The 17,016-nt window shown below is 36.3% G+C and overlaps 1 protein-coding gene across 1 annotated transcript in view; it reads right to left on the reverse strand.

The window, feature by feature from the left end:
• LOC139723278 (serine/threonine-protein kinase 10-like) overlaps nt 1–17,016 on the reverse strand; it is a 55,588-nt gene that overhangs the window by 34,413 nt on the left and 4,159 nt on the right. Inside the window, exons 2-3 of the mRNA XM_071634535.1 lie at nt 1,758–1,922; nt 987–1,185 (exon numbers count right to left, since the gene is read on the reverse strand). Of these exons, the coding sequence (XP_071490636.1) occupies nt 987–1,185; nt 1,758–1,922 (364 nt within the window). The remainder of the gene's footprint in view (nt 1–986; nt 1,186–1,757; nt 1,923–17,016) is intronic.

Genomic DNA, 17,016 nt, shown 5'->3' on the forward strand with positions numbered 1-17,016 from the left:
GATATCAAATAGTAAGGACCTCCCTCATCGCCTTGCTCAAAAAACCCGGACGAGAAACTACTTTCTTTTTTTACTTGGCCTTATAGACATTTACTAAAGAGGAAAATGAAGAGAGAAAGCTGAAACTAAAGAGGTAATACAAAGTATAAATTCCAAGTAACTTTATATAAAGAATGAATGAGTGCATGAAAAAATACATGTAAGACAAAATAAATGAGTGAATACTGTCAGAGCAGATGAGTAAATGAATAAAATCAAATATGAATTGATTAAATGTGCTAAAAAACTTATTGACTGAATTAATTAATGACTGAATAAGTCAGTGAAAGACCAAATGACTGAAAGAATGATTGAATGAATAAACAGATGAAACTGAGTGAATGATTGAATGAGTGAAAGACTAAGTGACTGACAGACTGAATGAATGAATGATTGAATGAGTGAGTGAAAGACTTAGTGCTGACAGACTGACTAATGAATGAATGATTGAATAAGCGAGTGAAAGACTGAGTGCTGACAGACAGTATGAGTAAATGAATGATTAATTGAATGAGTGAAAGACTGAGTGACTGACAGACTGAATGAATGAATGACTGAATGAGTGAGTGAGTGAAAGACTGAGTGTTGACAGACTGACTGGCTGAATGAATGATTGAATGAGTGAGTGAAAGACTGAGTGCTGACAGACTGACTGAATGAATGAATGATTGAATGAGTGAAAGACTGAGTGACTGACAGACTGAATGAATGACTGAATGAGTGAGTGAAAGACTGAGTGTTGACAGGCAGTATGAGTAAATGAATGATTAATTGAATGAGTGAAAGACTGAGTGACTGACAGACTGAATGAATGAATGATTGCATGAGTGAGTGAAAGACTGAATGACTGAGTGATTCACTGCATGAATGAGTGAAAGACTGAGTGACTGACAGACTGAAGGAATGAATTAATGAAAGAAAGAGTGACGGAGTGAATGAATACTCACCAAGCTTGACATCCCCTGCCATAGTGAGGAGAATGTTACCAGCCTTCAGATCTCTATGGATGATGTGATGTTCATGGAGGTAGACTAAAGCTTCTAATGTTTGTTTGCAGACCACCTTGATTTGAGGCTCAGTCAGCGGCTTCTCAAGCTCCAAGATAATGTCATCCAAGGCTCCACCATCACAGAATTCTATCAGCATCTGAAATGGACCCAAAAATAGAGACATGTTTAGGTTGGGTTCTCTCTTTTAACACATTCACATATCACATAGTGTCAATCTTTACCAAAAAATCTACTCCTTCCTCCCCCCCCCCCCCAAAAAAAAGAACAAAACTCATCAAATCTAAGAAATTGCTCATAACTTCCATCAATATAAGAAATATTACAAAAAAGAACAAAGAAGAGTCAAACTGAATTGATTAATTAATTAAATGAGGAGACAACAATGATCAACTCTGGTTAACCACACCAACAAGTATTAGTGCTCGGCAAAATATTCAAAAATTAAATTACTGCTTGATCTGAGTTTAAGGTAGATGTCACACCTTGGGATAGGCAAATCAAAGTTCAATAGTTTAGAGAATATCTGTTTCTGAATAATTCATCATCATGCCCAATTTTTAATTTGACTGTATATTAAAGAAATCAATGCATCATCATGAATTATACGCTGCAGCAGTTGGAAGCCATATGTCAATTATATGGTATATACAGCAAGATATATTTCATGTTTTATGCCAGCACCCATGTGAGACTAAAACTTTAGCTTACCCATAACGTTCCTTGATGTAAAAATGTCTCTTCTAGAGCTATGATATTAGGATGACTGCATTCCGTCAGGATGTCAATCTCTACTCGGAAGTCGTTGAGGTCGTCTGTGTCTTTGATTTCAATGAGTTTTGCAGCAACAAGGTTTCCATTAGTCCTGCTTCTTGCCTGAAATAGAGAGACAAAATAAAGCACAAAAGAAGAACTTAGAGATTATTGCATTCAAACAAATTTTACATATCTCAATGAACACAAGCATACAGTCATCACACACTCAGTTAAAACTCAGCATATTGACAGAAATATGACAAAAATCACATTTGTTTAAAATTTCTCATCACTGTCAGAATGCTTCATTTCCCAACTAGTTTTCTTTGAAAACAAACTGCAAAAAGTCATATCAGTGCTATTGCTGAATTCACAAACTTGATGGTAGAATTAAGAGGATTCCGTAAGAACTAGACAACAACATCAGTAATGCACATAAGACCATCTAGCCCTCTCCTCATTCAGAATGTAATATCTTTACATTGATTTCGAATATTTGGGGCTAATACATCATACTTGAAAATACATAACACTCAATTGCTGGAGATACCATGCTCATTACCTGGTATAATATGTCATGCCCTTTTCTCATCTTTTAAAATCTTTTTTGGAATTCTAACATCATTGTTTAACTTGATTGTATCCATGCAATGTAAAATGCACAAGTTCCAGGTAGAGCTAAAGATCACATGTCCGTTTGTGAAATCGTAATGCCTCTTGCACCCTTCAGGTGTGAGGCGTATATTAAAGCATGTGGAGCTCCTTCTACCAAATTTTTGAGATTTCATATATTCTAGTATCTTCTATATTTGATGCCAATTGTATCCAATAAACATAGATAATGATAAATGTATTCAATGAATTGTGTGTATTTTAAACCCCTTGTACATGCTTTGTCACACATCCAATTTTGGGGGCCTAAGTAATACAAGCTGTGTTTTAAGTTGCATTTTCAATTCACAATGCAATGATATCTTGTTTTTCATGTCATACAGTGGTTCTAATCTCTACTTTGTATTACCTTTCATTGCTTAAAAAGCATGTTTTAACTATCATTTATACTGTATGTCATGAAAAACAAAATGCCATTGTATTGTAATAATCATTATAATTCAGTTATATTTGTTTCTCTGTTTGTGAACATAAAGAGGAAGTAAATCCATTTCAATTAATAAATCAATCTGAAACACAAATAAACTATTTAAAGACAACCGGTTTTGATGTCATAATATTACAACACTCCTAGCAGCTACATTGTATACATAGGCATTTTAGAATTCAATTCAATTCAATTCAATATCATCATTCCCTTCTTGCACAGAATGGGCAATGTGTAATGTGTAAAGAAAAAAAAAAGCGTAGTCAGCGATAATCCTGTGTTGTGTAAGTTACAAAAAGGGAACTATTGAAGAAAATTTTCTGCAGTGCACATCCTACATTCAATGCACCAGTTTCCTATACAGGAACTTCACACATCAAAACCACCTGAGCGATCACACAACACAGCCTGACTCTAGGCCATGTTATCTTCACAATGTATTCTCCTTTAGATATTGTAAGCTGGATATATGTTCAGATTGGACACAGATGTCAAAGGCTAACAATGTGCGCAAAAGCATGTAAATGTACATACTGGACCATGGATAAGACAGCATAACTTTGTACGATATGATTACAAATTTAATTTACTGATTGCTCTAAAGACACTCCTCCCCTCCCCCCCCCCCCCCAAAAAAAAAATAATAATAATAATAATTAATTATAAATAAATGAATGCATATAACTTGTTGGTGATTCTTCAACTTGAAAGATTTTAAACTAATATAGTTTTAAAGCTACTTTTATTACACACATCAAACCCCTAATCAAATCCTCTAATCAAATCCATCAATCAACAGAAACTGTCAACTTTTTTTTCCCGGCTGTTCCATAACCTTTGTCTAACCACACAGAACAGACATGCTGGTTTCTCATCATGGTATTGAAATTTCCTCTCAAGCTAAGTATATCTCACAAAAAAAAAAAAAATTATCATCATCATCAACATAATTGAAAACAATACACACATGACTTCACATGGAAATCATTTGAATCCAACACCAACCTGTCCCTTTCAGAAAATATTTTATCAGACTCGATCTAGTACATAATTCAGCAGCACTTCGGTAAATTAACATTGAATATCAAGGAACGTTGTGTACAAAATATAGCTTGAGATGCGCCAGGTCCCATTATTAATGAATCGGTACTAACCCACATTCCAACTAGCCCAAGGCAACAAAAACTTTGCCGGAGAAGTAGGATGTTAGGACACTTGCCCATTCAACACAATGATTGAATACTTGCTCAACAAACCATATCAACAAGTGCAGAAAATATTTCTTGATAGTCTTCCCCATCTCTAACTCATTGAGGACGAGTCCCAAGTATACTTGGGCAGGTGTCTATGGGAAATGCGTGTTCTACCTTGTAGCAAAATCAGTCCGTCCTCAACAGATTAAAAGAATTTAATAAACACTGCCCATACTTCCTCCTAGTCGTACACATGAGATAGCATGGAATATGCTGCTGCAAATGGTTTAGTTCAGAAAAGTGCATTAAACTCCCACAGTTCAAATTGAATGTTACTGAATGTCATCTCTAGCGAAGGATAATTGAGTGTGTCCATCCATGCAGGTAACAATAGGTAGATAGTTTGTATACTCATAGCATCATGGGCTCGATAATCTGTGAATAACAAGTTGTATTTAAACTTTGAACTCAAAGAAGTTGTGACCCTGTGGATTTATATCACTTCACATTGTTTCATGTAAAAATATGATCTGATCTACATATCAAATTTTGTGATTTACCTGATACAAATCTTAATTAAACATCTAAGTCTTGCTTCAATAAAAGACAATACTAAAAGTTATTCTTTCACACTGGGTGTGTACTCACAATATGACTGAACACATTCTCATATTTGTTTTAAAAATTAAGATAAAATAAAATAAGATGTTAATTGCTAATTTATATCAGACTTTCCTTGTAGTTTATGAGGTATTCATCAAAGTTAGAACACAATTCATCTACGGTGCAGCTGTCCATTGCAAGGCAGAGAAATCAAAGCCAACCAAATTCTAGTAATTTTAAGTGCTTTGTTTCAACACTCTGCCATACACAGTGTGTTTGAACAAGGTGTGAAATCAATTTTGATGTTGACATTTAGGGTGTATCTCCCAAGGCAGTGCCCCCATCAGCGAATGCATTATAAAATATCACACCATATTGTGCACATCAAAACATCTGCACAAATGTACAAATGCTTTATGCTCTGCATTAGTAATTATTTTCTACTAAACATCTGTGCAATCAATTTCACTCTGCACAAAAACATGATCTCACTCAATCTATGCTTTTTCCAGCCTATGCTGCTATGGGTATAAATGTATTACAGTACTCTCCGCGTAATCGGGTATCGCTTAAACGGGTACTCCGTTTAATTGGGTAGAAATGTAAAAATCAGTTCCAATGCACATTAAAATTACCTGATAATCGGGTTGCCTCTCCGCATAAATGGGTAAATAATTTCTTGTAGTCTAATTTCTACCCACATTTTATCGCAGATATAACACTTTAAGAAATCAAGAATGTCAAATTTTCCTCGGCTAATCGCATTCTCTGCTTAATTTGCCAAGAAGACCGATCATTTGGGGAGTGATTTAACATGAAAACACAGGTACCAGTACCGACTTGCCACACGTAAACGAACATTGCACATGTGTAGCTGGCACTCACAGTTGAATAGACAGACGGGAGTTGAACACACTTGCGCTCCTCCCTTGCTCCGCAACAACATTCACAATACGAGAAGTTTGCAACAAAAATCAGGCCATGCACCACCTCCATAATTTTGCTTTCCCCAGTCACTTCTCGAAAAGTAACCCGACGTTCTACGTGACTAGTGCACGCAAATAGACGTGTTCATTTCGGAAAACGCCTGCCTGTTAGCGAGAAGTCTATAGTCAAACGACAAAGTTTTCTGAAGACATATTTGTCCATCAAAAGAGTGTAAATTATTGCTTGTGACTGAGCAAGTGTAAGGTATGTACAATGTGCCGTGCAAGCACGCGTGTTAAGCATACAGTGAAGGTGCAGTGTACAATGCATGTACATATACTTTGTGTGTGTCAATTATGAATGAGACGTGTTCTTCTGTTAATCGGGTACTCCGCTTAATCGGGTAAGAAACGCTCTGCCCGAGCCTACCCGATTATGCGGAGAATACTGTATAATGCTAATCCAGTTTACTGTAAAAGTGGATATTTTTGCATTACTAATTTTTTGCACTCCACCTGGTAAGAAGAGGTTCACATGCTTTTAATTCCATGGAATCTAGACATTAACTACTGGAACATATGGCAAGCAAAAATATTTGCATGCTTTTATTTCCGTGCTAATTTCTGGTTGCGCGAAACATGCGAAAATTTTAACACTGCAAAAATTTCCACTTTTACAGTACTTCAAATGCAATAAAATGGAGGGGGATACACAGTAAGATTTTTTTTTTCTTACAAAGCATTCTCAGGCTAGGTTTATCAATGTCTTTCATTCTGTTACTGTGTGTGATCATGAATGGTGAGCGAAATAGTTTTTCAGTACTTTCAAAATACAACATTTAGACTTTTACAGAATTCCTACCAATGTATAAAGAAATTGACAGCTAAAAAAAGAAAGAAATCAAAATGGTAATACAAATTTGGCAATGCGTCTTTGCCTCTTACAATTCTAAGAATTGTCAAGAATTGTCATCTTTATCTACTAGATATTGACGCTGAATGAAATGTTTATTAATACTAAAGCCAAGATTTATTAATTCCAGTCTAACCTGATTTCATGGTACATTTGTAGCATACAGCATTCTTATAAATAGGAGCAAGTCAGAAGGGGGTTTACTTTTGAGGGAGCCTTATATACGATTGTACATGCATGTGTGTGTGTGTGTGTGTGTGCGTGTGTGCATGTGTGTGTATGTGTGTGTAAATGAGTGCTGATGTGTATATATGTGTGGCTCAATGAATGCTACAACTGACTGTACTTGATAAATTACATGGAGTCACAGGAGAAATTTGATTATGGAATGTAACATGAGGGCTGACTGTACAGAAAGACAAAACCCACATTGATACACTTGACTTTTAAAAAGCTTAGAGTAATTCAGCCCTCACGCGACATTCAATAATCAAATTTCTCCAGTGATTCCATGCGGTTTATCAAGTGTATAAATGTTCATCCGATGAGTACTGTGCAGCCCCACACTATCCTCTCTGTGAGAAATCAATACAGTGACAGCGAGACATTCACTTCAATACTTCCTCATGTACTAAGGACTGCTTCACTGCATGTGTGGAGCAGTGTAACAGTTTGACGTCACGAATAGCTCATGGTACCAATATAGGCATGCTCATGGTACCAATAAGGGCATCCTCTTGGTATCAATAAAGGCCCCTCAGGGTACCTGTAAAGGCATCCCCATAGCACTGGTGATGGCGCCCTCACAGCACCAATAGTGGCATCCTCATGGCACCAACAGTGGTATCCTCGTGGAACCAGTAGTGGCATCCTCGTGGTACCAATAAAAGCCCCCTTATAGTACCTGTAAAGGCATCCTCATAGTACTGGCAATGGCATCCTCATGGTACCAAGGGTGGTATCCTCATGGAACCAGTAGTGGCATCCTCATGATATCAATAGCGACACCCTCTTGGTACCAATTAAGGCATCTTCATCAAACTGAGAGTGATGAAACACCCATTTCCCAAAACACAAAATATTTAATACTATCTAGGAAATTACATGACAATTCCCTTTCAGTCTTTGCCAAGAAGGGTGGAGCCAACACAACTGACAGTCTCTCTTTTGCAATGGCTTCAGATGCACATCTCAATGAATATGTAACAGAAAGAATATCATTCCAATTCATTACTAAGAACAGCTGACACTGGACAGATATTTTGTGGTGTTACATGACTATGTGTGTGTAGAATATGTCTATTTTGATGCGCATAAAGATGGAGCCACAGATTTTATGGCAACATGCAGAACAAGACTGTCTTATTAAGAGCTCTCAGTGTGTCTGATAACTGGACATTTTATGACTGCATGGGAAATATCTGGTAGCACACTGTAAATATGAAATTTTTGCACAAATAATATTTCCTGCAAGGCAGAGTACAATTAATTTTCCGTGTTTTCGATAAAATGGAATATATTTCTAAAATAGTACACTTTATATCAAGAAACTATCTAATTACTTGAATTTTTTGTGCTAGTTTCATGTTGTGTGAAATGCATGAAAATTTGCACACTGCAAACATTTCTTCTTTACAACTGTTGGTGTACAGATAGCAACTGTTTTAATGTATTCACTCATGAGCTGCTACATTTATACAATATCACTCCCAGAAGATGGGTGAAAAAAAAATGATGTAATCACAGTAAACACACCTCATACTGGTACCTACTGGTAGGGCTGATATGAAGGCCAAGAATGTCTGCATGTGGCCAGACTTTCTTGCAGGCAATTCTAACAAATGATACTACATAAAGCATTGCACTTTTTAAAATTTGTGGAGGACCACAAAGCACATGAATGGGATTGATGTCTACACACGTCAATTCAGCATACCTGTATGTGGCTAGGGCAAGAATAAAAGAAAACAGACACTCATGAAAGATCACTCTAGTAAAACTTTTTTGTCTTATATTTGCCTGGAATAATTAAGAAGACATCAAAAATTTAGCCTACATCCACAGAAATCTTACAAAGAAGAAATCACCTTGCTAAATAGAATTACAAGAGCGATTTACATCCAGCTTCAAGCAAAATCTGAAATTAGCTTCAGTGCCTGATCACTGAGGTCAGCTGATTATTCATGGTGGTTTGAAGGAATTCAATGCATAGACCACCGAAAATAAATCTGCTCTCCCAACATGTATTCATATGATATGTAATAACAACACATCTCCTTGTGCATGGATCTAAACGCACCATTCAGCTATTACCTCTATACACACAGGTCCTTTGCACTGAATACTAGACACTCTGTTACACACACACACACACACACACACACACACACACACACAGAGTACCCTTTCTGAATGGGACATACACACCACATTGGCCAGCCCAGTAAATAAACCAACTGTGGAGCTGCTCCCTGCTGACTCACTGTATTTAGGCGGAGCAGTGGCCCTCATGCAGCATAGCTTTTCATATCACTGCCCACTCACTGAACAGATTTCTGCCTCCCTAATAGTATAAACCACAATATGGAGAACCGTGAAGATGGAGACTGGATGAAATAATATCAACATGACTGTATCAAAATGGTATTCCATTCATGTTTGTATACTGGTCTACTCCATGAAATCTTATGGAAACTCGAGAAGGTCATTCCACTTAAATTGTAAACTCCCATCATGCATACGTTTCCAGTTTCTGTGATACTTGTCTTCCTAGCTAATCTAATATTAAATAATACAAAAACATAAGCTAGAATCTCACTTCAAAAACTTCTGCAAAAGACACACTAACAAATAACAATTAATGCTAAAATAATTCTATAAACCTGTGAAAGATTAGCAAATCTCCTACAAGTCTGTAGCCTACATATTGTTTGCTTACATATTGGCGTGGTAAAATATCATTATCCAATAAAAGTGCTCCTATCCTGATATAAACATGATTATCAAAAACTAATTATATACAAAAAAAAACATCTTACATGATGACAGACGTCATTCACAAATCTTTTTTTTAAGGTCACTACAACATACAATGTGGGGCGTTTTTTGTAGCTCTTGGGAAAAAATGAAAAGAAAAAAAAAACATAACAACAAGTTTGTCACAAAGTTATCAGAATGCACTCAAGGATACTCTGTACTTTGAAAATGGTTTGCTTTGAAAAAAAATAATAAATAGAATATGAATGAAAATTACAAAATTCATAGTTACAAAGAAAAGGAACAAATCTCTTGAGGAAACAAAAAATGTAAACAGACTACATTTTTATGAAACCAAAGCTCACCTGAATGTCTTGTTTGGATATTTACAAACCTTGGTTTTGTAAATTACCTGTATTACTGCAAACTTATGGCCAGTTTGGTACTGTGCCTAATACTGACTTGGTAGCATGGTTGCTTAGCAACACAAATACCACCTTTGGGGGACAAAAATGGGGGGGGGGGAACTGGTTGAGGCTTCTGTCTGCAATAACTGGATTACGATTGGTTACGGGCGGAGCCCTTCTTGATTGTTTGTTAGAGGCTTTTCATCCAATAGCAATCTGATTCTTGCTAGAACTAAAACAAAATCTTAATGTCGCCTTGTTTACACGCCAGTCATGACTCATACACCAAAATCTGTAAAATGTATTTCGTCAATATTTCAGAATGATGACAACTTGAATTCTCAAATCTCTGCCATAAACTGCACCATTTCTACTGACACCCTCATCTACAAGTACACGTAGTAAGTACTAAGAACAGAAATTACTACAAAAGTCAACATTTACAGTACATGTCAGACATAAAAATCATGGCAACAGTCAATACAGTATACCTGTAATCTTATTTTGACATGCTGATGTACATGCATAACACCCTAGGGAAAGATATACTTCACTAAAAGTTCAATATCTACATGTACATAGAAGCTCAAACACAAAATGCAATTCTTCACAGTATAAATCAATACTTGGAAATACTCATCAACTTTCACAAGATATAACCTATTAAAGGACAAGTTCACCTTCATAAACACAAGGATTGAGAGAATGTAGCAATATTAGTAGAACACATCATTGAAAGTTTGAGGAAAATCGGACAATCCGTTCAAAAGTTATGAATTTTTGAAGTTTTTGTGCAGTAACCGCTGGATGAGAAGACTACTGCAGTGTGTAATGTCACATGCGTACAACAATATAAGGACAATATAAAGAGAATTTCACAAAATATCATCTTTTGAAAAAAGTACACATTCCCTTGACTCGTTACCGACATATGTTATGGGTAATATTATTCCCCCTGCCTTTAGAAAGCAGCAAGTCAAGTGCTCTTTTATTATGCGAAAAAAGTGAAAATATGTTGAATTTTCTTTACATTTTCTTTATACGGTTGTACGCATATGACATTACAAGCTGTAGTAGTCTCCTCACCCAGCGGCTCCAACACAAAAATTTTAAAAATTCATAACTTTTGCATCGATTGTCCAATTTTCCTCAAACTTTCACTGATGTGTTCTACTAATATTGCTGCATTCTCTCAATCCTTATGTTTATGAAGGTGAACTTGTCCTTTAAGTTCAAATTTGCATGAGACAGCCCTACAAGTCCACAGGCCAACTAACATAAAAAAAAACAACACGAAATCTAAAACTTATTGCTTCTGCTCATGAACCTCATGAATCTCACAAACAATGGACTGCATTATCATAAGACTTAACAGCTTTGTGCTGCCCACCTACTGTAGATACTGTATACATGAAATGAAAACTAGACTTGATGTAATCTGATAGGCAATGTGCAACAAAGAGGCAATCAAGCCATTTCCCTTCCCTATTGTCATTTCTACAAATAATGCAGGCAGAGTTTCCTACCACTCTACGCATCGGCAATCTCAATCTTCCTTCAACAGTCATAATGGATCCACTAAAAGCTGCCCATGTACTGTAAAACACGATATAATGTATTCCCTGCATGAAAATTTCGCGAATTGGAGCCGACAACCTTTCTCGCGGCATGAAATTTTCGCGAATTGCCACTGGAGTCCAAAGCCGTGTATTATGCAGGCAAGAACTTTCACATGCATATCATTTTCATGAAGGTTGGCGCTTGCGAAATTCGCAAAATTAAAATGCACGCAAACATTCCTTGTTTTACAGTATACATTGTACATCTCAGTCTTAATGAGGGTATTAAGTACAGAGAGCACAGTAGATACCGGTACCTACATTTTTGTACATTGTACGTTTAACTGGCCCTTTTACATTCAAGCACAGACTTTACTTTATCAAAAAACAAACAAACATGAAACTCCGATAATCAACTGCATAAGGGAGTGCCATTGTCAATCAATCACAATACTGTGACCCCCTTGGCACGATCTTGCGACATGAAGCCAGTTTAATTTCCGATCTATCACAAGGGAAGCTTGTCCTTGATGAACAACTTCCTGATGTCATTCATTAGGAAGACACACACCACTCAGACAGACTTGTGGTAATCAACACAAGAAGCTGCAAACATCCTGCATCACTCCAGAGGAGCATTTTACAGCTGCTTTGTACTACTGTACAATGAGGAATGTTCGCGTGCATATTAATTTCGCAAATTTTGGCTTGCAAAATACGCAAAATTAAAATGCACATGGCAGTTCTTGTCTACATTATACGCATTGAATGTTAGAGGCAACTCATGAAAATTTCATGCCGCGAAAAAGGCTGTCGGTTCCAATTCGCAAAAATTTCATGCCGCAAAAATATCATGTTTTACAGTTAAGATCAGTGGTACGAGTAGTACCAGACCAGGAATCATGATAATCTCACAATAGTCCCACTGATACACCCTAAATCGACATCTTTTTTTAGACCGGTTTTTGCACCAGGGTGCAAAAACTGTTAGCTGTGTGTGGATGCAAAATAGTGTTACTCTTGTGATATGCATCATGATGCAAATATCGGTCCACTTTGATTTTTTTTGGAAACTCACAAAATATAACTTGCCCTGTGTGGCATGTGTGAATGGCACACAGATCATCAGATATACTTACATGTATAACCTATATAAATTTTATATTTGGGTATTATTCCCCTGTAAGTTTTTAATGGCTCTCAGCTGAGAGCAATTGCAGCATAATAGCATCCTTGGAATCACAACAAATCTGAATACAATCCCATAGGACCTTACCACTGTTTTTTTTTTTAATACTCCGTTACCTGCAAATATCACACAAGCACGGTAGGGAACCCCTCTCTGGTCTATCATATGTACACAGTATGTCAAAACTCCTGTTTTATACATTGTATATTCACAAGGCAGTCTTACTATGAGCATTTATATAAAAAATGAAGCACTTTGAACAAGCACACTAATTTGTTTTCTGAAAGCACTCTGGCACTTCATAGGTATTCACTTTGTGTGTTACTTCTCATTGCTTTTATACAATGGCAATTCCAAAGTCCATAGCACAAGGTACATGGTAGTTTCATCCCAGTTTACATTGTATTTGAGTTCATACACAGGGTTGTACCCAGTGTCAGTACTCGCTGACTGAAACAGAAAGACATTTGCTCTACGAACAAGGAAATAAAATGACAGGGAACCATTCAAACATACTCATACGTGCATACATGCAGTAACAAGTTCTGTAGATGGTTTTAAAAAACTGTCTTAACTTGCAGTCTCTGATGAGAGGGGTCAGTGTGTAAAGGAAAACTGAATTATGACAAAATATGTAATAGAGGATGTCAATGTACATCAGTGAACTTTATCCTACTCCACCCATAGTAGTAATGTATACACACACACACACACACACACACACACACACACACACACTGTACCAGGTACAAAATATGCACATTTATTTGTAGCTTGAAAATATACACAATTGTTGTACAATGGGATAGGCATATATTTAATTCTGATATTTTTCCCTTGACTTTATACCAGGATTTGAAGTAAAGACTGGTTGCCTATCAAGCTAAGCATTGTATCCTTTGTATACACTGTACATGTCTTCTCTCCTTGGACATAATTCCAGAATCTCTCCTCATCTCCAGCTATTAGCAAACTGACAGTGGAAACATTTTTTTTTCTACAGCATCTGGCATAAATACTTGAGTACATCTATTATGTAGTAAGTAAAATACGAGATAGAGCACTCTTCATGTACTTTCCCTTCAGCTGTTCTTAGAATGCAAGCAAAGAGCATACTGGTGGAACATTTATCTTTTAAACAGTTAACAATGTATATGAGGATTTGTTTCTTTGAGGTTACTTCCTGTTGATCTGTGGATTTCTCATGACACTAAATCTACAAAAACGACAAAACTCAAACACTAAAACTATCATCTTTATGCTGAATAATATAAACATAAAGAGGAAGAAGAGTTAGCATCCATCCATCTATTTGTAATATGATACACGTACATTTCATTTCTTTAGCAGTTTATCATGAAGGCCTTACAGACACTGTATACACTATATGCATACAATGAACATGTGTATTGACTATTGTTGGTCTCTTTTTTAGAAAGAAAAAGGACTAAGGACTTATACCTGATATAACAAATTATTGCATTAGAATTAACTGATAACAGCAAACAAGTGCAATAAAGTAGATATACTGTAAATGACAACTGATATTCAACTTTACAACAAGACTGTTCTCTTCAAATGATTAGATTATTTCTAACAAACTAACACTCACTTCAATATGTTGGTTAATTTTTGCTGAAAGAGACCAAATTTGGTCTGATCGCAGACAGAAATATTGGGCAAGGAATTGTGTTCTCAATATTGGATGAGTCCATCAAGTACAAGTACTACATATAAGTAGATTTGGGTATTAATGTGTGTGGGTGTGTTTAAAGTTTTAAATTATAAAAAAAAATCATATATAAAAAGTTCCCTATGGCAATGAAAAAATCATAAACATATTGCATAAACCTTTTATCAAATGCAATATACACTGTCAATTAGTACAGCTTATACACATCAATTTTGTATTTCGGAAGCACTTACAGACTGATACTGTACAGCTAATGAGGTGCTGTACAATATAATGTAGCAAGGAGGTAAGTTGCATCCTTTTCGTGTAGTAAGAATTCTCACATGTAGGCCTACCAAGATACACAATTTATTGCACAGTAAACAAAGGGCCACGTTATAATAAATATTTCGCCCAGTTTCAGAGTTTACCCCTGGTGTATTTAAAGAGTCCAGATCTGTTTCCAGAAGGTCAATAATGTCCAATACTGGACATTACACACACACACACACACACACACACACACACACACACACACTGTGAGCTTATCACCAAGCCATGCAAACACTGTGAGCCATTAGGCACAGCAATGAGAGCAAGCTGTAAATCCCCTGTCCCTGTACTAGCTAGTACTTATCACAGTCCAAGTATTACTGATACAGGAGGAATGGTACCAAACAATAGCACCATTGTCAAAAGTTTCACAGGGTTCACGCTTCATCAAAGAGGCCACATAATTGTGAAAAAGTTCACATGTAGTGCAGTCACTCAGAAAATGGGTAGAAACTAATCATAAAATCACTATTGCTTTCAAAGTATGGTACCTGTGATGCCAAAGGAACTGAGAATAAAAGGAACCTACAACATGTATTTTTGAATAAAGTGTATCAAAACAATAGCCATATGAATATTTTGAACTCCATTATGTAAAATACAGCAAGACAAGGTATACACTGCCCATGCAGGGAGATTCTTCAAACTTTCTTTTCTGAATCAATCATTCCATGCCAGCTCAGAGCTCAATGTCTGACGTTTCTCTACCGAACACAAATGTTTCAAAATACAACATCTAAAATGTCACCTCAATCAAAATTTGCCCTGGTACAGTCAGCAACATGACACAAAATGGCCTACATTCTCAAGGAAGTTTCAGTAATTAATTTTTGAGCAGTAGCAGAGTCAGACCACTAGCTGGCTTGATGATGATAATCCTGTACTACAGTACTACCGTACCTTTTAAGTAAAATTTGCATTGTATTCTGCACAGCTATTGATGGGAATATTATAAATAGTTATTATTCATCATTACACCTGGTAGCCGTGGCTTTAGTTTAACATCACTGCAGTGATAATATTTTTGATGATGATGATGATGATGATAATAATAACTATAATAATAAGAATATCAACAAATCCAAAACAGGCAAAATGTATCCACTCCACCTTCAGAAACACATGTGCTGTGATGTAAATAGAATCCTACTGGTGATTGGATACACTGTACATTGTAGGCCTACATAGTACAAGCATACAGTACCATGTGGGTAATGTGAGGCCTTGAGACAAAGTAGTTAAATACCAATCATTAGTGGAGGCAAGGTATCTGATTCCTGTTAAGCTAATGTGCTATACACCATCACACACCACTACATGCATACAGGCCATTACAGCAGGCCAACTGTGATGTGACCATCTCTTGATTAATTCAAATTTATCACACTAACAAACAAATCGAGGACTAAAAAACAGCACTGAACATGAGCGCTGGCATGCATTGTATCGTATCGATCACTTGTAGCATTGCGTCATATCGAACACTTCCTATTAAAGTCTTGGTTATGTGATTACAATGCTGTGCTTGTTCAAGATAAAGCAATTAAACAGCAAAGTACAGTCAACTGGGAAGCCTTGTCCTTCCCATGCCATCACTCCTCTACATGCAACTTTCATATTACTCTGTTAAAGACTGGTCCTGCCAACAGCATGATTGAGCCAATTCACTTCTTAAAGGGACTGTACAGTACTGGTTGAGGTGAGGATTCAGCTTGTAACGTTTTGCGAGATGAATCTGTATTTAGAAACCACTCTGTGAAATGTTTAAGAGCATACAATTCTAAAGGGAATCAAAAGTTTATTTTATGAAAATAGGTTTTGAAATGACTGATATATACAAGGTATAAAAACAGAGGGATCCTAATAAAAGTTGTGGCCTGTCAATTTTATCAGGATAGCTTCTTTGGATATCTCAGCCATTTCAAGACCAATTTTCATCAAATAAACATTGAATCCTTCTTGAAATTACATGCTCTTTCATATTTCATCAGAGGTTTCTCATTATCTCACCTAAAAATGTTATAAACCTAATGTTAGGTCTCGACCAAAACTATACAATCCCTTTAATTTAAAGACCTAGTGTCGTAGAATGGGAAAGAAAGAGAGCCCAACTGAGTTTATCTTCACTCCCTGCCTACCAGGGTATATTTGAGAACTATGACTAGTGTAGGCCTGCTCGAATAGAACTGCGTGTAAGCTTATATGTGCATCAAAGGGTACTTAACTCCGGTCAAGTTTCTTCAAATGTGTAAGTACAGTTTTACAGAGATCAGTGACAACAATTGTGCACAATTTGTTTATACAGGGTTTCTCCAATATAATATGAATTAGGCTAACAATTTGT

This window comes from Diadema antillarum, unplaced genomic scaffold (assembly GCF_040938485.1).
Source record: "Diadema antillarum isolate AM-2024a unplaced genomic scaffold, OU_Dant_1.0 scf00000184, whole genome shotgun sequence".
NCBI classification, from domain to species: Eukaryota; Metazoa; Echinodermata; class Echinoidea; order Diadematoida; family Diadematidae; genus Diadema; species Diadema antillarum.